The 26,029-nt window shown below is 34.9% G+C and overlaps 1 protein-coding gene across 1 annotated transcript in view; it reads left to right on the plus strand.

The window, feature by feature from the left end:
- Ndg (Nidogen) overlaps positions 1-26,029 on the plus strand; it is a 199,542-nt gene that overhangs the window by 23,679 nt on the left and 149,834 nt on the right. The window contains exons 5-6 of the mRNA XM_090396289.1: positions 18,169-18,401; positions 25,099-25,332. Coding sequence (XP_090252415.1) covers positions 18,169-18,401; positions 25,099-25,332 — 467 coding nt within the window. The remainder of the gene's footprint in view (positions 1-18,168; positions 18,402-25,098; positions 25,333-26,029) is intronic.

Genomic DNA, 26,029 nt, shown 5'->3' on the forward strand with positions numbered 1-26,029 from the left:
AACAGTAATATCCTTAATGCATGATACAAAATCCGCAGAGTTATTAATAAAAGACGAAGACTTGCCGGAAAAATATTTGAAGTATTTGGCGAGATGTTTTGAAAGGTTGTATGTTGGTGAATCAATACCTTCAACGATGGGACGAAGTGGGTTATTTTTCTTGTGGAACTTGGGAACTACATATCTGCATGGCATGAGCGGATAGAGAGAGAGAGAAGAGAAAGGCGGATGTTTCTAGACAGTTCAGAAGTTATTTTTAATAAATTATTGGTACGATTATGAAGTTCACGAGTCAGATCTCTCTCAAGAATTGAGTAAATATCACTCTGTAGTAAATTAAGCATCTTATTTTTAAAATCTTCAAAGTTAAGGACTGCCAGCAAAGGTTGGTCGATTGGTAGAGCCTCAGCTACTCATGGCTCGCAAAAAAGTCAGAAAGTTTGTGCGCGGTAGGAAGTTGGAAGGGGAACAATCGTTCGATGCTTTTGTCACACTCTCCCTCGACGAGTATTGGACTCCCTGGAGGTGTCACATAATAATAATAATAATAATAATAATAATAATAATAATAATAATAATAATAATAATAATAATAATAATAATAACTGTGGCATTGGCTTTATCTGCAAGAAGGATAATTATATTTCTGATATTTTTTAAACTCGTAAGAGCCTGTCGTTCCAATGCAGAGATGTTTTCTGTGGGTGGTTTTGCATTGTTGATGATAAAGATAGATTCAGTACGGAGAAGTTTTGCATCTTCTGAAGGGAGAAAGGAAGTAGCCTTTTCTATCTTGGTGAAGAGTGATTCTCTTGGGATAGATTTTGGAGGAGGAATTAAATTTAAACCCTTGCTGAGGATACTTTTTTCTGCATCTGAAAGGATGTGAGATGATTTAGTAATTACAACTTTGTCAGGGGTTGATGTGGGGTTTTGAGAAGTTCAGGTTATTTTGTACTCTTTTTAGGGCTTCAAATTTCCTAATAAGTATTAATTTGTCGTTGTATTGGAAATGGGCTGCTTGAGATTCACTATGCATACTGAAGAGATGCCAACATTCATTGTCTAGAGATTCTTCAAATATTTGAGATAATGTTCTTTTCTTGGCAAACAAAAAACCGAGAGTACGTTTTGTGTCGAATATTATTTTAGCAATATGGTTTTTCTTCTGAAAAACTTAAACTTCTGATATACAGAAAACCTACACACACCAATAGATATCTCCATATTCAGTCCCATCATTTCCCTCCTCATAAAGTTGGAATTATTTCTATTTTGGGACATAGAGCTCGCGCTCTTTTTTACGACCCAGATGAACTTCGTAAAGATATCAATTTTGTTAGATCTACTTTCAAACTGAATGGTTATTATCAAAAAATTCCTAACAAATAACTTTTTAATCCTCCTAGTCGCCATAATGAAGAAATTAATAATGTTAAGGGCAATATATCTATTCAATACATAAACTTAGTCTCAAAAATTAGCCAACCTTCTCAAAAAATATAACATTAGAACTTTATTTACTCCGCTCTCTAGTGAGCCGTCCAAAGTCTAGCCATCACAATCTAAAATATCCCGGTGTGTACAAGATATGGTGTGACTGCGACATTCCTTACTTTGGCCAGACGGATAAGTCTATTGAATTGCGTGTGGAGGAGCACAGGAGGGACATCACTTACAAGAGAACACGTGCCAGTGCTTTATCCAGCCATATCTTTTTTTTGCCGATTCAGATGATCAAAACCATAGTCATACAATCCTTTGGGATAGATCTAAACATTATCCGTTTCCGTGACGAATTGGAGAGAAAAACTGTAGAATTTAGATAAATCATCCTCAACCTTGTACATTTAAATAATAATTTAAGCTACAACCTCCCGGACTGTCATTCTGCTGTGATCGAATACTGGCGCGCGCGAGATTCTATACGCACGCACTCACCCAACAATGTGGCCAACGAAGGAACAGCTTTGAATACGTTAACATCGTTTTCACGTTAAATATATATAGTGACTTTCCTGTGCTGCTCACAGTTTTTTGATCTTCAATGTTTAATGTTTCTTTTTGTATAAAAACACCTGAAGAAGGCTGTAAAAAGCCGAAACTAGTCGTGTGATACAACTAAACCTTTTTCCTTTTCTCTAGGTTTATGTCATTCAATTCTTTTAAAACAATATGTTTAACAACCGAGTAAATGGACCTCCATAGCCTTCATGACGTGGTTTCTCTTAATAATAATAAAAGAAACTTCAACAAAACGCTGAAGAAGATAGGACTGAACATCAACAGGTTAGTCTTTCTGAAACGCTGTTAACTCCATGCAATCTTTCCTAAGTTTATATCTTTTTAAGAGAATATTACTTCGGTACGTGCCAAAAGAATCTATCACAAAGCGAAGTTAGACCTTCTTGCTAAAAGGTCTAATATATTCGACCCAAAACCTACTCTCGCTTTTTTGTTTGCCAAGAAAAGTACATTATCTCAAATATATCTAAGTATTTATCTCAAATACTTGTAGACAATGAAAGTTGGCATCTCTTTACTATTCGTTGTGAATCTCAAGCAGCTCAAATCCAATACAACGACAAATTAAGACTTATGAGGAAATTTGAAGCACTGAAAAGAGTACAAAATAACCTGAACTTCTCAAAACCACACATCAACCCTAACAAAGTTGTAATTACTAAATCATCTCACATCTTTTCAGATGCAGAAAAAAGTATCCTCAGCAAGGGTTTAAATTTTATTCCTTCTCCAAAATCTACCCCAAAATAATCACTCCTCACCAAAATAGAAAAGGCTGCTTCCTTCCTCCCTTCACAAGATGCAAAACCTCTCCGTATTGAATCCATCTTTATCATCAACAATGCTAAATCACCTACAGATAACATCTCTTCATCGGAACGTCAGGCTCTTACGACTTTAAAAATAACAGAAATATACTTATCCTTCCCGCAGATAAAGGCAATGCCACAAGTTGTGCTTAACTTTGAAGATTATAAAAATATGATGCTTGACTTACTACAGAGTTTCACTTACTCAATTCTTGAGAGAGATTCCACTCCTGATCTTCAAAATCTTAGCAACAATTTATTAAAAACAATTTCTGAACTGTCTAGAAACATTTGCCTTTCTCTTCGCTCTCTCCATCCACTTATGCCACGCATATATGGAGTTCCTCAGATCCACAAATAAAACATCCCACTTCGTCCCATCTTTGAAGGCATTTATTCATCAACATACAACCTTTCAAAACATTCGCAAATTACCTCAAATGTTTTCCGGGCAAATCTTCGTCTTTTATTAATAACTCTGCGGATTTTGTATCATGCATTAAGGATATTACTGTTCAAGAAAATGAAATCATGGCTAGCTTTGACATGGTATTCTTGTTCACAAATTTTCCTACTGAAGAATTCCCCACACTACTCAAAAATAAGTTATCCAAAAAAATGTTAGCCTTACTCATTGCATCAAGTCTGGATACTTTAGATTTTAGGACGTCATCTACAAGCAACGTCATGGTCTAGGAATGGGTAATCCTTTATCTCCTGTACTTGCCAACATTTATCTGGAAGATTTGGAAGTTAGAGCTATCTCTTCCTATTCCTTAGCACCTAGAATTTGGAAACGATATGTGGACGACATTTTCCTCATTTGGAGTCATGGACGTGATTCTCTCCTGGATTTCCTTGAACATCACAATAGTCAACACCCGAATATCTAATTCAGAGCTGAGTTTGAAACTAATGGTTCCCTGCCTTTCCTGGATATAAAACTGACCCGTTCATCTGAAAAACTTACAATATCGATGTACATAAAACCTACACACACACCAATAGATATCTCCATAGTCAGCCCGATCATTTTCCTCGTCATAAACTTGGAATTATTTATACTTTGGGACATAGAGCTCGCTTTCTTCTTGACGACCCAGATGAACTTAATAAAGAAATCAATTTTCTTAGATCTACTTTCAGAGTGAATTATTATTCTCATAAAATTACTAACGAATATCTTTTTAATCCTCCTAGTCGCCATACTGAAGAAATGAATAATGTTAAAGGCAATATATCTATTCCATACATAAGCTCAGTCTCTCAAAAATTAGCCAAGGTTCTCAAAAAATATAATATAAGAACTTTATTTACTCCGCTTCCTAAAATCCGCTCTCTAGTGAGCCGTCCAAAGCCTACCCATCACAATCTAAAATATCCCGATGTGTACAAGATATGGTGTGACTGTGACAGCCCTTATTTTGGCCAGACGGACAAGTCTATTGAATTGCTTATGGAGGAGCACAGGATGGACATCGCGTACATGAGAACTCATGCCAGTTCTTTATCTAGCCATATCGTTTTTTCGGCCGATTCCAATGATGAAAACCATAGTCATACAATCCTTAAGGATAGATCTAACATGTCCGTTGCCATGACGAATTGGAGAGAAATATTGAAGAATCTAGAGAAATCATCCTCAAATCTCTACATTTAAATAATAATTTAAGATACAACCTCCCAGACTGTCATTCTGCTGTGATCAAATACTGGCGCTCACGAGATGCAATTCTCACGCACTCACCCAACAATGTGGCCAACGAAGGAACAGCTTCGAATACGTTAACTACAATATATATATATATATATATATATATATATATATATATATATATATATATATATATATATATATATATATATATATTCCTCCCAACCTGTTTTGAACAGTTTTGTGAATTGTTTTGAGATCGTATGTAATTGGCTAACATGTTTGTACCTCAACCAATGGGGAGAGAGTTACGTCATGATGTCTTCGTTTCCAATAGATTCCAGGTCATAGACTTGCTGTTTCGGGGCTTGTTTTTGACCCCGCTTCGGAGTTATTTGTCGTAATCAGTTTTTTCCCCAGCTTTTAGGGTAATATTCTGCTCCGGTCAGTTTCTCACTTCTCTTGAAAGCGTTTTTGGGTAAGGCACCTGCAGGGTTATATTTCTGAGTGAATTATCCTGTTTGGAGAACGTCTCTACGTTTTCAAGGAAAGTGGGAAACTGACCCGAGTAGAATATTACTCTAAAAGGGAAGAATTTAATTACTTTTTGATAAAGGAGGAATTAAAACCCCTTCTCTGACGGATGGACAGTGCCCTGCAAATTCTATAATCATATTTTCAGTTAATAAGCTTGTTTTTTAATGAAGTAATGATTCCATCATCTTTTTATTAGTTATATTTCACCATAAAATTCGCAATGAAATAATTGAGTCAATTAGCTTTGAGAAGTTCTATGCAAAGATGATATGCTTCCATACCCTAGCCTTGTCAAATGAGAAAGAAGGACCCTCTCTGACTAACCTGTCTTATCTTGTGGTTGGCTGTAGTGAGAATCATATGATAGTTCCACTTCATGTATTACCCTTCAAGGTTTTTCATTAATCAAAAAGCAATTAATTCCCCCCGTTTTCGTAATGGGAAAAGAAGGGTCCAGTATGATTTAGCTATTAATGATTTTGTAAGTAACTCTAGGCTTCCTGGTTTCCTTCTTTTCTTGTATAAACAATTTTTTTGTATAAAGGAGACTTTCATTAATTCAGGTTATGGCACAAATATATATATATATATATATATATATATATATTAATAATTCAGGTTATTAATTAACTCATTAATTCAGGTTATGGCACAAATATATATATATATATATATTTTTTTTTTTAATCTATTTATTTATTTTTTTTTCAGAATTTATTTTACTCGGTTGGAATATTATGAAAAACCTTTAATGACTAATACCGAGAGATAAAAAGATGACAAGATATATTTAAAAAGATACTACTAGTTTACTAGTTTCGTTGAATAGATCAACATCCTCATGTATCACAATCAAAGAAATATATAAAAAAATTACAGACTTAAATAACAGAACAAGTATAAAAAGACAGTAGCGTGTTTGAAAAACAAATGCGAGTATGAGTTCCAAACAAACGTATACTACGCGCTATCGCGAGTGCGCCAGTACTGAACGGAAGCAACGTGTGCATCAGAGAGATTGTAACTCAAGCTGTTGTTGATATGAGAGGAATCTAGAGAAATTTCCCTGGATTCGACAATCTTTCTTTCGAGTTCATCGTAGCACACATGGATGTTAGAAGTTTGAGTCCAGTTTACAATGTGTTGGCGGCCTGAGTTAGCTGAAAAGAGAACGTGGCTAGAGAGAGCGCTAGCTCTAGTCTTGTTATAGGAGATATCTCTACGGTGTTCATCTAAACGTAGAAAGATGGATTTGGCAGTCTGCCCATAGTATGGCTTTCCACAATCACAAAATATCTTGTACACTCCTGGAAACTGAGTAGGAAGATGTTTCTGTTTATGTTTGCTAAGTAATGAACGAAGTTTTGGAAGCGTAGTGAAGCAAGTTTTGAAGATAAATTTCTTGAGAATCTTGGCCAGTTTTGGTGAGAGAGAGCTGATGTAAGGCAAGGAGATGACGGCTCTTGGGGAAGAGGGATCTTCAGAAGTAGTTGAGTGCCTGGGGGAAAGAATGTCAATTTTCTTTGGAGAGAAACCATTGTTAATGAAAGTTTTTTTAAGAAAAAGGAGTTCATTTTCAATTTCTGTTTCTTCTGTAAGTAATGATTTGGCTCGGTGAGCTAAGGTGTCTCTTTCACCTTCGAACTGGAATCAGATGACTGCCTTCCCTTTTTAGACCTCAAACTTACCAAATGTGCTGAGAGCATTAAATTCTCAATTTTTAGAAAGCCTACTCATACTGATAGATACCTTCATGCTTCCTCCCATCACTATCCCCCACAAAAATGTGGTATTATTTCCACCTTAGCTCACCGAGCCAAATCACATTGTTAATGAGAGAAACCATTGTTAATGAAAGTTTTTTTTAAGAAATAGGAGTTCATTTTGAATTTCTGTTTCTTCTGTAAGTAATGATTTGGCTCGGTGAGCTAAATGATCATAGCTTCAAGGGAGCAATCTGGCTTTATTCTGTCTATCACTGATTTATTGGTTTGCTTTGCAGTCCATCATATTCTTAGTATGCGTCTCCAAACCTATAATTCAATTGCATCTATCTTCCTTCTTTCTCAGGGTCCAACTTTCTCATCCATATAGCACCATTGCTTTCACGATTCTGATTTTTGTTGAGAGGCTAATATCTTTATCTTTAAAGATCTTGCTTAAATTTGTCATTGCTTTTTTTTCCGAGTCTTCTTAATCTTCTTCTAATTTCTTCGGTACAATAACCATCTTTATCAATTCGGGATCCTAGGAACACAAAACCATTAACTGCTTCCATTTTCTCCCCATCTACTTCAAAATCATTAAGTTCACATGTTGCCATAACTTTTGTCTTTTTGAGGTTAAGTTTAGGACCATATTTAGAACTTTCTTCTTTAACTTTCATAATAAGTTCCATCAAATCTTCTTTACATTCTGCTAGCAAGCTCTTTACATTCTGCATACCTCAAATTATTAATATTTTTCCCACCAATTTTAATTCCAACTGAAGACTCCTCCAGCCCTGCCATTCTTAAAATGTATTCGCTGTAGAAGTTAAACAGGTATGGAGATAAAATACATTCTTGTTGCATCCCCTTACCTATTGTGAAATACTCAGTTTTTCCAAGATCTGTTCGGACAGTAGCTTCTTGTTCATAATAAAGATTCCTCAGAAGGATAATGAAATTCTCTGGGACTCCCATTGTTCTTAACACATTCCACGGTTTCACATGATCTACAGAGTCAAAAGCCTTGCTATAGTCAAGGAAACAAAGGTAGATATTCTTGTGCTCTTTCTATTATCCATCTCACATTGGCGATTTGATCTCTTGTTCCTCTGCCTTTTCGAAATCCTGCCTGTTTATCTGGCATTTCTCTCTTCATGAATAGTTCCAGTCTTTTCTGAATGATCTTAAGTAAGACTTTACTTGCATGAGAAATCAATGCTATAGTTCTGTAATTTTCGCACGCTCTTGCATCGCCTTACTTCAATAAAGGTATATAAATTGATTTTTTCCATTCTCTAGGCCACGTAGTTGTGATCCAAATTCGCTGACATAGAGCTGTTAAAATTTTAACTGCCTCTTCTCCAAGGGCTTTGAGCAGCTCAATGGGTATTCCATCTCCTCCTTTTTTACTGGATATCTGTTGCAGTGCCCACCTCACTTCACTCTCCACTGGTACTGGTTCCTGTGTATAATTCAGCTCTTCAAATTTCTCAGTAATTTTGGAGTCCTTTCTGTAAAGGTCTTCTGTATACTCTTTCCATCTTTCTTTGATGTCTGCAGCTTCTGTAAGATATCCTTTGTGTTTACTTCTCAATATTGTCACCTTGGCAGTAAACCTCCCTGTTAGTTCTCTGATCTTTTTGAAAAGCTCTCTTGTTTTTCCTTTCTTGTTTTGATCTTCTATTTGTTGGCATTCCTGGTTAAAATATTTTTCCTTGTCTCTTCTGGCTTGTAGCTGAAACTCTGCATTCAAATGCCGTACTTCCTACAAATTTCCTGTGGCCTTCATTTTCCTCCTTTCCTGAGCAGTTTTGATGGGATCTTCTGACAGCCATTTGGACTTCTTCTTCTTCTTACAAACTGTTGGAATATTCTTCTTTGCTTCTGTTTTAATTATATCTTTAATCTCTTCCCATAGTTCATCTGGTTCTCTTTCACACAAATTGAATGTGCTGAATCTGTTCTGTATGCTAATATTGTATTCAGCTGGTATGTTTCCAAGATCATATCTGATAGACATTTGTGATGTTTTCAGTTTCCGTAGTTTCACATGTATCGTAGTCACTAATAACTGATGGTCTGTTCCACAGTCTGCACCTGGAAAAGTCTTGACAGACTGAATTGCACTTCTCCATATTCTTTGTCCAAGTATATAGTCAATGCGATTTCTGTGTTGTCCATTAGGTGATACCCATGTGTAGAATCTTCTTTTGTGCTGTTTAAAGCAGGTGTTAGCAACAAACAAAGAATTCTCTGCACAAAACTCAAACTAGTGTCTTCCCTGCAGTGTTATGCATACTTAAACCAAAATGACCTGTTATGCTTTGTTCCTCAGTTTCTCCCACTTTTGCATTCCAATCTCCAATAAGTAGCCATAAATCTCGCTTTGGTGCTGCATCTATCACTTCTTGTAACTTGAAATAAAATTCTTCAATGTATTCTTCTGATGCCTCTGTAGTAGGTGCATAAACCTGAATGATGGTCATATTTCGGATGTCCACTCACTCTGAAAGAAATGATTCTGTCACTCACTGGATAATAACCCAATACATACCTAGCCATCTTTTTCCTGCGTAAGAAAGATACTCCATTTTTTCGACTTGTCTCATGTCCTGAGTAATACACCATATAGTCCCCTGACTGAAAATGGCCCATTCCTCTCCATCTAAGTTCGTTCACTTATTCCCAATATATCCAGCTTCTTGTGCTCCATTTCCATCTTTATTATTTCCAGTTTACCTTGGTTCATACGTCTAACATTCCAAGTTCCACTCCTGAGGTTTCTTGTGAAACAAGAAGCATCCCATTTTCCAACCAGCAACATCCGTGACCAAGCTTCTTTCCGGGTTTGAACTGGGCACATCATAAAAACTAGTTCTACTTGTGGAAGCCCTCTGTTCTTCCCCAGTTGCATGTTGGATGCCTTCAGGCCCGGGGGTATTACCATCCAGCACCATATCATACTTTCTCATTTTTGGCATGTTTGTGGAATGTTCTTGGCAAGGTACAGAGGTGGTTTGCCATTGCCTTCCTCTGGAATATTTTTCGACTTTCCAGTCTAGATCCGCACTGTTCTGTGAAAACGTGGGCACCTCTGGAAGGATGTGACTCTTCGCCACGCAGTGCGGGCTTGGTAAAGAAGAGGCTAGGTCTCTGTAATAGAGATGTATTGCGCATATCTTTACCCTGGAATAATTCTCTGCAAAGAAAATTATCCCTTACCCCCTATATATTCAAGATACCAAGTAATTTTATATAAACTTTGTTTTTTAAATACTATTTCCCAATAAAGCAAGCAAATAGGCAAGTAAGTCAAGTTTGCGCCTCCACGTAGTGCAAGTCTGAGGCAACTCTTGGTAGTGCCAGTCGAGGCAACTCGTGGTAAAGGTGGGTAAAGCTCTGAATCCTTTCCTTAGTATTTTTCCCTTAATGTAAAGCACATCCCCTTGCGGAGATGTATGATGCTAAACATTAAAGGCAATGGTCACTACCCATACCGGTTTCGACCTTTATTGAGGTCTCGTCAGTGGGAGCCAGACCTGAAAATGCCAAGGTTGAAGCAGTGCAGAGCTTATTATGAATTTTACCTAAACAAGTTGCCACAAGGTGCTTTGACCTTATAAATAAAATCTCAGGATGAGAGATAGATGTAGAAAGTTTTTAACTTGGGTATCTTGAATACATAATATAATCAAGTTAAAAAACTTTCTCTCTCTATATATATATATTCAACAGAATCAGTATCACTGAACGCCATGCAAATTCTACAATCATGTTTTCAGTTAATAATCATGTTTTCAATGACGTAATGATTCCATCATCTTTTCACTAGTTATATTTCAGTCATCAAATTCGCAATGAAATAATTGAGTCAATTAGCTTTAAGAAGTTGTCTGAAAAGATGATATGCTTCCAAACCATAGCCTTGTCAAATGAGAAAGAAGGACACAGTCTTGTCTCAGACACAGCGCCTGTTTTACCATTAGGTGAGCCTACGCAATTGCCCAGGGGCTTAAGACTTCGGGTTTCCAGATTTTGCTACATAGTTCGGGGAAAAATTAAAACCTTCGAAAAAAAATTGGTAAAACCTTGATTAATAATAAAAAACTGAAATAAGTCAAGCCGTCCTGGTGCTCGCCGATGATCCTAAATTATTTTCGCCTCTCTCTATTTCTTCCACTCCCCTGCTCTTTGTATACTTAACCCGAAGTGCAGAGATTTTTCCGCCTTCTGGAAAAAAAATAACATTTAAAAAATATTTTTTTTAAATGTTCATAATGATATTATTTTTATAAATATCCTCACGTGTAGGTGTACGTGTGCTTGTGTGAGTATGACAAAATATATATAGAGAGAGACAATGTATAGGGGCGCCTAAATTTTCTTTGCCTAGTGGCATCAGATACTCTCGCACCGGCCCTGCTCAGATATTACATCGCGACAGTAACATTTTTTCGTATAAAACGAATTGTTAAAATATCTCATCGCTTTCTAACTGTTTCTTCTACGCAGTTGGCAAATGAAAGCCAGTTGTAGGTGTGAACATTAACTCATTTTCTCTTCAAGAAAAACACTCTTACTATTTAGAAAAGCTGTATTGGAGGAAGGTAGCATATAAGAAAGGGATTTTAAAAAAAAACAAAAAAAATCGATCACTAGGGCATTAGGAGAGAGATTGAGATATCAATGGAATCTGATAGAATAGTACTGAGAATTTTATCCAAAGAAGATAAAAAATAATCAGATAATTCTGAATCAGAAACTCTCTGATGTGGTATATCAGAGCAAACATATGCACAAAAATGTTTTTTGGAATACTTTTGTTTAATTTCCAAAAGTTGTTAAAAATTAAAGCTGTCCTCTTCTTTCTTTTATAAAGTCTTCAGTTTCAAGTGGAATGAATAATGAATGTTCCCGTATCAATAAGAATTATATATATTTTTAATAAATGTGTCTCATTTACTATTACTGGTATTTGAAGTTTGTAAACTTTTATTCTGAAAGTATTGACGATTTGTCGGGTGCAAGCCTTGTCAAATGAGAAAGAAGGCATATCAAAGCAAACATGTGTACAAAAATTACCTAGTCTGAGGCGAAAGCGAAAATCAAACAGGGCTGAATATATACCCACATTAAATTTATTACACTTGCTAATTATTTTCTTCTTTTCAGCAGTCTACTGTTCCGTTTTCCCCGATTTTTAAAGCAGAGAAAAAAAAATTATCTCAGTTTTCGAAAAAGATCGTGAACTTTGCATATCAAAGCAAACATGTGTACAAAAATTACCTAGTTTGAGGCGAAAAAGAAAATCAAACAGGAGTGGATAAACACTCACATTAAAGTTATTAAACTTGCTAATTATTTTCTTCTTTTCAAAAAAAATCTATTGCAAGGGAAAGAAATTCTCTAAAACAGTTCTCTTCTTTAGCGATTGCATTGAATCCCTTAGAAACACACACACACACACACACACACACACACACACACACACACACACACACACACACACACACACACACACACACACACACACACACACACACACACACACACACACACACACACACACACACACACACAAATTAATACAATAAAATATTACTATTTCCATGATATCTGAATCAGGGGCAGTAATACTTTTTGGTAGATAATGAAGTATCTCGACAACATACAGCTAAAAAAAGTTGAAGTATCAGGCATGTACAGATGAATCAAGGAAATGAAGGAAAGATGTCACGAAGGTCATTCCACTTAGCATTTTTGTAAATATCTCACTGTTTCTAACTGCTTAGATGAAAAAATAAATTCAAATGGGTATGGATACACATCCAAAGTAATCATATTTAACTTGAGCGTTAGTTTCTTCTTTTCAGCAATCAACTGTTTCGTTTTCCCCGATTTTTAATGCAGGGAAAAAATGTTTCTTTTGCAATGAGAATAAGTGGTGTTCTTTTTTTATGAATTTCTACTTGTAAAACACGTATATTTATATATATTTTTATCATAACCTGAATTAATGATAGCCTCGTTTATGCTACGCTTATGTTTCTAATTGAGACTGTAGATGTGGAGAAGGGTACATTTATGATACTTAAACATTTTAGCTGTCTCTTGTTGAGATACTTCGTTGTTAGATCAGGGTTTAGCGGGGCTTTGTACAGAAAATATTACTGCTCCGCGAATCAGATATAATGGAAATTGTTCTTGTTTTTATCGTTATTAATTTGTAAAATTATTCTAAGGAGTTCAATGCAATCGTTAAAGAAGAGAACTGTTTAATTATTAAAAAGAAGAAAATAACAGAAATCGTTGTCGGAAATCTATTCGTAGCGTCAACTTCATGTGACTTTTAAAACTTATACAGCGTGACAGCATGAACGTACATACGGAGGTTGTCGAGAAAGTCAACATATAAGAAAAGAAGTTTTTTTTTTAAAAAAAAATCGATCACTGCAGGGCATTAGGAGAGAGATTGAGACACCAAAAGAATCTGGTAGAATAGTAGTGAGAATTTTAGCCAAAGAAGATAAAACGTAATCATAAAATTCTCAATCGGAAACTCTCTGACCTGGTATATCAGCGCAAACATGATACAAAATTGCCAATTTTAGATGAAAAAAATAAAATCAAACAGGTATGGATACACATCTTTTCACTTCCCTCAACTATAGTTTAAATTACAAACTATAAATGCACACTTTTTACATGAACATAAAAGAGCAGAAATCAAAAGGAGATTATTAATTCATATCTTTTCTTGCATTAGAAACCGTGCGGGAAGAAAACATTTACTTACGATTCTCTTCCGCCAGGGACAGGTTGAGTCTTCCATGTTTCCACCAGGAGACTTAGTTTCTTTACATGGCTGGTGAGCTGTCTATATGTTTGTAATCCTCGAGTTGACCGTTATTAATGTCATCCATTTAGTTCTTGGTCTTCATTTTTTTCTTTTTTTCCTTTTAATCTTGCATACAGAGCAAGGTTGAGTAGCCTTTCTGATGGCATTCTCTCGCCATATCCATACCACTGAAGTTGTCTTCTTTTGATCTTTTCTATTAATGAGTCTGTATATATTTTAGATCTTGTCTTACAGTTTTATTTGTTTTCTTTTCTGTCCATTTTGTTTTATTTATTTATTTTTCTGAGATTGGTATCTCTGTTTTCTTGAGTGTCCAAGTTTCTGAAGCATATAGCACAAAACATATCCCTCTTGACTTTATATTCAAATATTTACCACTGAGGATTAACTTCTAAACACCCTGTTTTCATCTAAACAACATAATCACATTCAGAAATATACCTAACACGCACAAACAACAAAATTCCAAAACTAAGCGTAAAAAATAAGGAAACTGACACCCCTAGCTAGCTAACTTACCGCAAATGCTTTCAAGAGAACTGACCTACCTGAGAGCTCCCCAATGAACGTGGGAACTGGTTGTAACAGTCTGTTTTCATCTAAACAAGATAATTCTTTCAAAAATATACCTCCCTTCCCAGACTAAACATAAAAAAGCGTCTGCTGGAAAGCGTGAGCATTTTTATTTGTTATTATTTCATCCATCAGGAGATCCAAATCCATCAATAAAAAATAACTATTTCCATCATGACTGATTCAGAGGTAGTAACATTTTTTGTATAAAACAAAAAATACAAAAACATTTTTTCTTATAGGGTCCTCTGCATCCTGTAATAATTAGGTTTTTTTTTTGGCTTCTATTCTACTTTTCTATTCAAATTTCTTTAGATAAGTGACAGACCTCCAAAACATTTTTTAAAAATTAAAAAAAAACGGCTCCGGATTTTTAAATTTTTTGCAATTTTAAATTTTTTTTTAAGGTCTGTGCATTCCTCCCACATTGCTTATCCCTAAAATAGCAGTTTCCCCAGCACCTTTAATGTATTGACTACTTGCTCATTTAGTGACTGTTAACTATGTCTCATGTAGTTATCTCAATTGCACATGCCTTCGTTCTAATATCGCACGTCACAGAATGTCCAAACTAGAATTTGCAAATAAAGTTAGTCATGTTATTTCATGATGCGGTATTTCGCCATTGTTATCATCATCGTCGGTGTAAACTAAAACTGTAATGAATACATTTAAACAGACCAACAATTAAAAACAATGATCAAGAATACCCTGACAGACTGCTGGATGGAATAGAAGAAAATGTTGGTCTTTCGAAGATTATCGAGGTTGCAACCTTGTGAATCGTATAGTTAAAAACTTGTAGATTTATGGTACATTGGGGCCTGTGAAATCCTTATCATAAAAATTAAAATATGAAATGAAGCCCAAATAAAGGCCAAGGCCACTTGTTGAGATAGGAAGAATGGTTGATCGATTGAAAAGAAATGTTTTAATATGTTGAAGCTCCAGTTTAAAACGCTTCTATGGAGAACGAAGTGTGTGTTCAGTTTCAAATTTTAATATCGATTGATATTTGATTAATGAAGTATGACTATGAGATTACATTAGATTTAGGGTTCCTTAAGATTAACTGAACAGCTTCAAGTCGAATTTCAGTGGTTTCGGATTTTATTCGGTATTAGAAAGATCTATTATTGAAAATAATTTAAGTTACGCAGAAGTAACTATGTCAGTCATGGACCTCTCACCATTTTATAGGCTTTCTCTGGTGTCAGTGAAATGTCAAAAATTTATTAGAAAAATTAACTAGGCTTCTACATAATTGACCAGGCTCTATTCATCCTTCTACTCAATTCACAAGCTAGCAACTTTCCTGCACTCTCCGAAAGATCAACTTTTCCTTTATATATATATATATATATATATATATATATATATATATAAAGCTGTATAACCTATGCAGTGCTGGATTAAGGGGCGGGCTGACCAAGCATCCACCCGAGGCACCAAACATAGGGGTGCCAAAACTAAGCCTGCCACTTGGGCCTTAGAGCCTGCGCTCCTTCCAGAAATAATTACCGGGCAATGGAAGCATTGCTATACTTTCTTCCACTCCGAGAAGATGCAAATATTGAAAGAATATAAAATAATTAATTATTTTCTATTGATAGAAATGTTTAGTACGAAACAGTCACATATTTAAGAATGCTGTCTATATACTTTTTATCTTTATATATGTACTGTATAACCTGTTGCAAACGTATTCGCAATAATAAAGCAAAAATAGAATAAAGTGTAAAAATCAAACACTGTTCCACAAAAATTATTATTCCACAAAAAAAATATTCCACAATAGTTAAAGAATAGTTTAAAAAGGAAAGAGAGAAAAGTTAAATTAACAATTTAACTATTCTCTGCTTGTAATAAACAAACAAATATAAATAAAAACAATTAAAACAAACCCATTACAGTTATCTAAATTAGTTGTTCTCAACCTTCTACCACTTGTGTACCCCGTTTAAACTCATTTCTATAAATTATATCCCTTGGTTTTAAAATAGCTAATGATTGGCAGAAGAGCCGTTTGGGGAGGGGTTCATAGCCACGCCCTCACCAATCATCATTCGCTAATGTGAGCTAGTTTTGAAGTGTTGATTCATTAGCGTTGATTCAAACTTAATTCATTACAACCTGAACATTTCAGTTGTTCGCTAAAGATGACAATGAAATATAGTTGAAAATTATACATTAAATAATATTTCATGGGAGAACTGTATCGTTTAAACCGTTTCAATATCTATACGTCAATGCCTTTAATAGGATTCATAATCGCTAGGGAGGGTTGTTTCAAACTAGACATACCTACCAGGAAAGTGTCTCATCTTCCTTTTCCCTCTTTTACTTTGTGGTGTGTCGAGGGTTTATTAAACCAGGAAAGTAAATGGCTAAAAATCATCAGACAATTAATCCTTAAAGTAAAGCCTCTTCATAACAATCTTTAAAGCCGAGGAATGCCAAGGAATGTATTACCGCAAGCTCTCTTGTCAACTCACGAAACTTTCATAGATTCTACATTTTGCTTTGAAATAATGATGGATCTAATATCTACTTTGCTTATATAATCTTATAAACGTTTTCTTCTCTTAAACGGAATGATAATATCATTATAAGCTGCGCTAACAAAGAGCGTACTGTGGTAGTTCAAGATAAAAACTCCGATGATACGAGATCGTACTACATACCTCTGAGTTGTGACTGCATGTAGGAATTGAGACCTTGCACAGTTGCAAATTAATGAAATAAATAAACTGCTATATACGATCTGTCTTCAGATGAAGACACAACGAAGTTCGTCCACCCAAGCTGTATACTTTCCCTAAAGTGTTAAAAAATAAACGGCCCCTCCGATCAGTAGTTGATTCTATATAGGAAGACAAACTTGGATCGAAGCTAAATAAACATCTATCCATTTTTTTTATTTATTACCTTTGGTGGTAATTCTCCTCGGTACATAAACCCTTAGTTGGTGAATTCGGATGTGCTTCTCCTCTCACTAATCTTTCATTAACAAACACTTCAGAATTGCTGCAGGACTTTCCTACGGACACATTAAATTGAATCGCAGTTCATATTGGTTATTTGTTATTTAAAAAAAAAGCTTCTCATCGGTTAAACAGTGAAATGTCCAGTTAAAAGTTCTTCGCGTCCCAAATGTATTATTCTAACCCAGGTCTTTCCGACCAAAGAGCATAATCGAAACTGGTGGAGTATGGAGGCTCCTTCTGAATGGCTATTAACTCTTATAAATCCAAATCCGCCCGCCCATAGATTTTGGATTTCAGAGGCATCTAGAGAAAGAGAATTCCGAGTCCTCTCTCTCTCTCTCTCTCTCTCTCTCTCTCTCTCCTTCTCTCTTTCTAAAATATAAACGGGAAATTTCTGTTACGAATTTTCTTGTACTGTATATATTTCCCTTGCTATTGCTCATCAGAAATGGTATAAGTTTTTCTCCTACCGTTCTTTTACTTGTTAAGCTTAATTATTACCCATTCATAGATGAAATAAGTCGAGGAACAGTTTATTCCAAAAATTTACAAACGAAATACATTGAAATCGATATTAATAACTTAAAAACTAGAATATTATTTTCACAATTTTCAACTTTTTATGAGAGCGAAACACACTTCTTGATGCTGTCCTCAATATACATATATATAAAAAACTTCTGAATGAATCATTCATTTGAATGATTCATTCAGAAGAAAATTCGAATGAATTCGAAAAAGAAGAAAATTCGAATGAATCATTCATTTGAATAATTCATTCGAATTTTCAGAGAATGTTGATTTTCATACCTTTTGGTTTCGTTTCAATTTCATGTCAAGTAAGAATTCGCTTATTTTAATAACTTTCGAAATCACTATATTGAATACAGAATGAACTATACTATATCACATGGAGTTCATTCTGTATTCAAATATAGAATCAACTATATCACATGGAGATTTGTCTTAAGCGTCCTTTGAGTTTTATTTAATCAAATATGTCTTGATATCATAGGATGTCCAATGTCCAGCAGCCTGGTGTATGGATGTTTCATATTGGTCGCACAGGATCCGATGGCAACGTGCTTCCAGCAGATCTTCAGGAGGTAGAAGGCGATGAGCAGCAGTTTTGTTCCAATACTCTTCTTCCATGCCCTCCGTCATCTACTTGTGTTGATTACGAAGCGGGATTCTGCTGCGAGTGTCGAGAAAATTACTTCGGTAATGGACGCAACTGCCTCGAAAAAAGTAAGTAGAAAAGCATGTTGACAAATTAATCTATCTTATTTTTCATTGTTATACAGAGATGCTTATTGTACTTAAGCATATTGCTGATCTCTCTCTCCCTGTTATTATAGATGCACGGTACATTTGTAAACCGCATTTTAAACGAGAGAATATATTTCGTTGATTTATACCGTTATATCTTCATCTGCATTCATAGAATTCTTTCAGAGATCCTTCCTCTTTTATTTGGCCATCTTGTTCTTGTTTTGTAGTATGACAATTTCTCTGAATTTTATATAGTGATTCATACAATGCTATAGTGAAACGTATTTCACTTAGTACAAAATATTTATATTATATATTGCTTTGTGTTATTTCAATATTGGAAACTGTCTTTGTGTTAGAGAATACTCTTTTGATGGCCTATCGATCACTTCAGCTTCAGTGAAATGGTAGAGAAACGGTAGAGAAATGGACTCTTATGAAGAGTCCATTTCTCTACCGAAAACACATTCAATATAGAAATTCTACATACTTCACATTGTCAGCTTCAATTATTCGCAGTAGACTATCCGGTATAATAACATAACAATTTCGCATTAAAAATAGTAACAATATGTGACGGCCATATAAGTTATAAATTGAACGCTGAGAAGAGACAACGAACAAGTCGCTAGGTAGAGACTTTTCCTTTACATCAGAACGTAGCATCATTGTTACTTAGTATTACGATACGGAACTGTACTCTGATCTCCTTTGATATTGCTCAACTCGTGAGGCAATTAAAAAACACTATTTTCTTTTCTTTGAAAATAACCCAGAAAAGAAAGAAAGTCAGTTGATAGTATTGATGATATAAGTGACAGAGAAATTCGATAAAAGTGGAGGTGCTTAACTGGAAAATTATGATTAAAAAAAAAAAAGAGAAGAGAAATGTCAATTTCGACAGTCGTCTACATTTATAATCTGAAATGGTCAACTATTAGGTACATCCAGAAGAAAGAAGACAGCTCGTAATGATATTCATCGTATAGTTCTACTAGTATGAAAGGTTTTTTTGAAGTGCACGACAAATTAATACTAAAAGTGAAAAGAGCTCTAAACCGAAGGTATGCGGATATGCACTGACAAAAATGTACCCCTAATGGAATTTATATTCCTTAAAAAATGCCTCTATGATCATTTCCGAAAAACCACAGGGTGAGATTGTATTAATGCGCACAAACATCCCATCTTTTTTAAAAGAAAATTTCGAAAACTTTAAAAAAACGATTGTCAACCCACAATGTCAAATTAATTGCGGAATCAGCATTAGTTGAACATGTGGCCGCAACGGGAACTTCCCACTCCGATACTGACGCAGATAGAAGAGAAGGATCTATATGTATGTATATATCAGGGCTAATATTCCGAGTGTTCTAGGTGTGCGGTGCACATCCATGGAATATCAATATCAACGATATTATATTTTTGCATTTATTCCCGTTAAAGACTCCCTTAAATGTTTCCTGGCTTCGCGTGATTCCTAAAATTAAACACAAACCTGATTCCTAAAATTAAATTCGTACTTCATTAAGAGGACACTTTTCAACGCTAAACATTGTATTATATTCGCGTTACTAGCCCGAATGTTCAAAATACACACAACTTTGAGCAGATGGCGCAGCGGGTCAAATTCTTAGCTATCCTTAGTTCTTAGAGGTTTTTAAACTGCCCAGAAAACGAGGCAGAGTGATCTCTAAGACAATAGCACTTAGAAATCAGTGGATGTGATTAGTTATTGTGCCAATCAATCCAACTGAACGTTGTCATTTGTCACGAGTTGCTGTTTTTGTTTTCTGGGTTTCATCTGTTTTGCGTGAAGTGTGAATTAACGTGGTATTTTCAATGATAGCAAAGTACATCTGCTTTACAAATGGTTTTTCAGCAGCTAGTATATATGTATATGTATATATACATCCTACCCTTCTCATCCGTCTAGGATGGGTTGAGCACCCCCTCCTAATGAAGGGTTTATGGCGTATTAATGCAGCCGGTTCGCCACTCCTCTGCTGCATCCCCTAAGGGCGATATTCATGACTGTAATCGGGGTATGTTCACTGGGCCGGTTTGCCTGTTTCCGTGATGAAAAACCCAGATAAACTGGGGAAAAAACCCTGCTGTATATGTATACATATACATTATATATATGTGTATACCAGTGGCGGCAGGTGAAATTTTAAGTGGGGGGTGTTGCCTATCTAAAATAAAAATTACAAAAAAATTTTTCCTAATCAGTAACCAATTAAATAAATCTACAGATTTATTTATTAATAAATTGGTTACTAATTAGGAAAAAAATATTTTTTTTAAAATTTTGTTTAGGCAGCACCTTCCACTTAAAATTTCACCTGCCGCCACTGGTGTATACTGTAAAAGCCCGAAAATTGGTAAATCCTAGGTCAGTGGTGTTCAACCTTTTTTACTACGCGAGCTACTTTTCTATAAAAAGTTATTTGGCGATCTACCCTCTTATATATAAGTTATTCGGCTAAACTGATATCTGATTACGCACAAATAAACAACTAAACAAAATACACAACTGAAAACTTTATTTGTGTATTAAAAAATTTATTTATCACTTTTAATTATTTTAATACAACAACAACAACAACAACAAACAAAAAAAAAATATATATATATATATTGGGATAGAAATATTTATTTCTCTATTTTGGAAAACCAAAGTTAGAAAAAACAACAGATTGATTACAAACTCACAAGTTACAGGAAATGCTGGTTGATTAAAAAAAAAACTTAAACTTACTAATGCTAAAGAAAAAAAATAAAATAAATTTCAGTTACAGAAGTAGCTTAAGAGCACAAGGAATGGAAGGTAAAATTAATAATCAGAGAAGGACAATCAGTTATTTATTTATTTCTTTTTTGCTCAGTTATTCTGATTAGAATTATATGTATTGGTTTAAATAAAAATATAAATGTAGCATTAATTTTACTATAGTAATAACAATTTCCCATGATCAGAATGAATAAAGTTTCACAGGTGTGTGTCACATGGAGAAAATCATGTGAAAGAAGAAAAAAAACAGTAAAACTGATATTCCAGTAGTTAATTATTTTAGAAAATGTGAACATCATAGAAAGAAAAAAAAGTGTGTGTGTGTGCTGTTGTGTTTTGTGAATCCCATAAATTAAAAAAAAGTGTCTTTTTCACTTTATTTAATTTCTGAATGTTAACCATTCAGAATACAATATCAGTCAAATAAAAGGTAACATACAATTTAAAAGTATACTACACAGCTAATATTAATTTGAAATAAAAAAAAAAGTTAATGAAGATTTTCAACCCAATACACGATTTCTCACCTGGGTACAACAAAATAGCAACCGGAAATGAGACACATCTTTAAGATAAGACTACTGAGAAATCTACAGCGTGGGGGGGGGGGGGGTAGGCAGGACCGGCGCATAGTATTTTTCTTGTGTGTGCGATTAATGTTCGCCGCCTTTCCAAAAATGTTTTTTTTTAATAAAGTGTGAATAAAAAGAACACGAAATAAAAAACAAATGAAAACCGCTTTGCAGTATAAATGCTATGGATTAGTCCTGCTTATACAAATTTTTTCAAGTTATATAAATTTTCACAATAATATAAAATAGTAATGTAAAGTTAAGAGATTTATTCAAATATTCTTTACATTAATTTTGCTAAAAGGGACTTGTCTGGCTTTCCTTTTAGCAAAATCCTGTCGCAGTACATCAATGTTGATAGATTGAGCAATATTATTTTCTATTGAAATTAGTGCCAAACCATTTAGTTTTCGTTGATTCATGCTTGATCGCAGGTAGTTCTTTATTAATTGTAATTTAGAAAATGTTCTCTCTCCCTCAGCAACTGAAACGGGCAAAGTCAATAGTATTCTCAATGCAATCAGTGAATTTGCAAAGAGGTCTTCAAGGCTGTTGTTATAAATCCACTTCAAAATTGGATTGTTGATTCATCAAAAAATAAAGAACTATTTTAGGTATATTTTCGTAAATTTTAATAAAAAATTACAGTGCTATAATGGGGTCCAGGATACAAATTCAGAATTTATTTGTTCGTTTCTGGGAAGATCTGAAGGGGCCCTAACGGAAGACGACGTACATTCATAATTATATGTACCATTCGTTGTTTAAACTCTTATCTCATATTTTTTGACATCTTTTGGGCGTCTTTTCTTCTGCGGCGCCTGTGTTTATTGCACACTTCGCACATGTGCCACCAGCCGGGCCTGGGAGTGGGTAATGTAATAAAACGAAGTTGAGACAAAGTAGTGATCGGCAATTTCGACGTTAATTACTGATGATGTATGGATGGGAGCTCGTATATTGATATGATCAATGCATGCTTGTGTTAGTGAGTTATTGAGTATTTCTTCTCTTGTTGTGGAGTTAATGGTAGGGTTTATGTTGTACTGACTTAGTATATCAAAATATGTGTTAGTGGTTTAAGAAGCGTGGTCAAGAGTATTTATGTTAATGTATCCTATTAGGATGAGCCAGGGTGTTGTACTGGGTTCGATACCGCTTAGCCATGCTTATAACTCAAGAGGAAAGCTGAGTAGATTATTATCTGGGGTCTGTATATTGTATTTATTGTGTATTTGATACTGTTGTGGCTATTTGTGATATCCAAAATTAGTGTTTCCGCATGTTCGAAATGAGTTTGCTTTTCAGTCACATAGTATTTTTCTTTGATAAATGCCACGACACCACCTCCTCTTTTGTTTGGCCTACATAAGTTGTAGGTTTGGTAATTATTTATGTTGTATGCGTAAATTTCTGTGTCGTTTATTGCAACTTCGGTCATCATTAGCGCATCTATGTTTATCATGGTGTAGTTGAGCTGTGTTATCAATGTAAGCCAGTGTTTTTTTTTTTTACTTCTTATGTTTGTGTGTACGATAGTGAAGTTGGTATTGGTAGAAATGTTGTCTGACCATTTCTTCAAAGAATCAAATACCTTGAAGTTTATATTGTCTGACTGGATATGTTCGCCTATGTTTGAGATCTCCATTATATAGTTTTTAAGTGATTTCTAATCTTGTTCTTATGAATGTGAAAAGTTAGTGTATTATATTGGTAGGCTGTGTAAGTCGGGTTCACTTGTAATTATGTAAACTTGAATGTTTTCATTCTTTCTCATAAATATCTGTGAATCCTTAGTCCAGAGGAACTTGTAGTTATTCTCTGTTTTTGTCTTGCTTGCTTGGTGTTGAAGGTTTTTGAAGTATGGTGTCCAGTGTTCCGTTATATAGATTGGTGTTGGGAGTTTCTTGTTAGTTAGGATCGTTGTTATCGGCCTTGTTTTCTTGCTTGCTGCAAGAATGGTGTCTCTCAGACTTCTGCTGGTAAAACAAGCGATGATTGGTGGAGGTCTTTCTTTGTTTCTTTGTGAGCCTCGGTTAATAGAGGTGATGTCTGTGGTTGCGATTTGAATGTCAATTTTGCCTCCGGTCAGTTGCATTATGTTACTTAAGTCTTCTGTATTTTCTTTTGTTATTCCCTCAATTTGAAGTTCTTTTTTCTTTCTTTTTGTAGCATGTGCTCCATTTGAGACTTGAGTGTGTTTTCCTTTTTCTGCAGTTCTTCATTTTCGCGCTTGAGTGTTTCTTGTGTTTCTATCGCTATCGTTAATTTTGTCTTTATTTTTCGCACGGTTCCTAACATTTCATTCCTAACAGAGGTCTCGTTATTGAACTGTATGTAACGTTCATAGTCCTCAAATTTTTTCTTGATTTGTTCAATATGTGTATTTAGCAAGTCTTTAACCATGAGTTTAAATGAATCAGTTATTTGTAATTTTAGGATCAGGAAGTGGCTTACCTTGATGTGCGTCGTTATTTTTCTTTGGTATCTGTTCTTTGTTCTTCATTTTCTGACGGCATTGCAGACAGCGCCGAGCCGCGAAACGATTTGGACCGTTTCGCGGCTCCTTTTGCTTTCCACGATCCCTGAACAATGGCAGTGTTGTCTTTTGTCACATCCAGAACAATGCGGCCGGTCCCCTTCGTCGCTTAATGGATTATTGCACTTGTTACAGCTCATTGTGCTTGATCTCCGCTGTCTCGGTGACCTTAAGACTTTCTTCCCGTTAGCGACTATAGTGCGACTTTTAAAATGGCGATGTCCTTTGTTCTTCGTTGGTTGGTGAATGCAGTTCGCGCTATGACTTTCAACACTGAAAATTTGAGTATTACTTATCCGATTTTGGTGATTTAAACGTCCCTGTCTTCAACGTGACTAGTAGAATTAAATAGCAGCACTTTCAAATTAAAACATGAGTTAAAAACCACTTTAAACCTATAAAACCAGGAGCAGCGATACAGCATACATGCATCCATCTACCTACACAGCACCCTCTCCAATATACATATATAAAAAAAAGCGAAAAAAAATATTCCGATAACCATCTATATCTTCCAAATGGATGCATTTGGAAGATATATAAGTCAGAGACGACCAAGGAAAAGATGGAATAGAATGAGACCGGTGGAGCAGGTCACTGGGCCTAAATCCTTGAAACGATGATGATTATGCTAGGAATAAATATTATCAAAGTTTTTTTTTTTTCAGCATAGTTTTTTTTTCCAGATGTCTAATATTAAATAGAATTTATAAGAGAATACTAGTGTAGCAGAATGTCTTGCGAGAAAACATCTTTTATTTCTTCCAGATTTACCACAGAGAATGAATGGAAAGGTGAATGGGATATTCAATGAAATCAGAATCCAGGATGTCGATCTCCATGCCTATATAGTCACAGAGGATGGCCGTACTTACACTGCAGTCAGTCGTGTTCCATCATCAGTGGGCTATGATATGCAATCCCTGACTACAGTGGGAGGAGTAATCGGTTGGTTGTTTGCAGCCCCACGCTCAGGAGCTCTGAATGGCTTTATGGTAACAGGTAAGGAATGTCTCACAATAGTGTTTTTTTTGCTTTTCTTCTTATACAACTGAATGTTTGCGTAAAGTATTTTATACAAAACTACCAAGAGTGTTGAAAGCGATTGTTCAAACATGGACAGTCACTTTCAATACTCTTGGAACCTTTCAGTTAAATTAAAAGCATTAGTTTTTTTACTTATTCAGAGCCATGATGAAGAGAGTTGCATGGACATTCTTAGTTTAGACAAGCAGTCTAAATTATTGATGTAGAAAATGGGAAGTCATCTGAATCATTGATTTATTTATTTGACATAATCAACAGTTGCAAAGAAGTATAAAAAGAAATAAAAGTTAATAAACCAGATGAAGTCTAAGTTTATAATCTTTTGCTTAATAATTACTCAGGGTTTTATCTCTAGACTATCAGACATTATTAAGCATAATCAAATATCAAGGAAGCTAATTGAACTGAAATCCTTATACAAAATAAAGTGTCACCAAAACACGAACCGTGGTATGCGTAATTCGTCTAATTACTTCTCCAGGAAATCTGAATGCTCAAAGAAAAAAATAAAATTAAATTAAATTAAAAAAATAAAAACAGTGGAAGTAACTGTTATCATCCTATCAGCTCAAAGAAAGAAGTTTATTATATAAAGTTGCGATAATAAAAGCAGTAGTCGAGATTATATATACCGTGAACTTTTAATTTTTTC

The sequence above is a fragment of the Typopeltis vanoorti genome, chromosome 8, assembly GCF_054136105.1.
Source record: "Typopeltis vanoorti isolate ZY-2024b chromosome 8, IOZ_Tvanoo_1.0, whole genome shotgun sequence".
Taxonomy (NCBI): domain Eukaryota; kingdom Metazoa; phylum Arthropoda; class Arachnida; order Uropygi; family Thelyphonidae; genus Typopeltis; species Typopeltis vanoorti.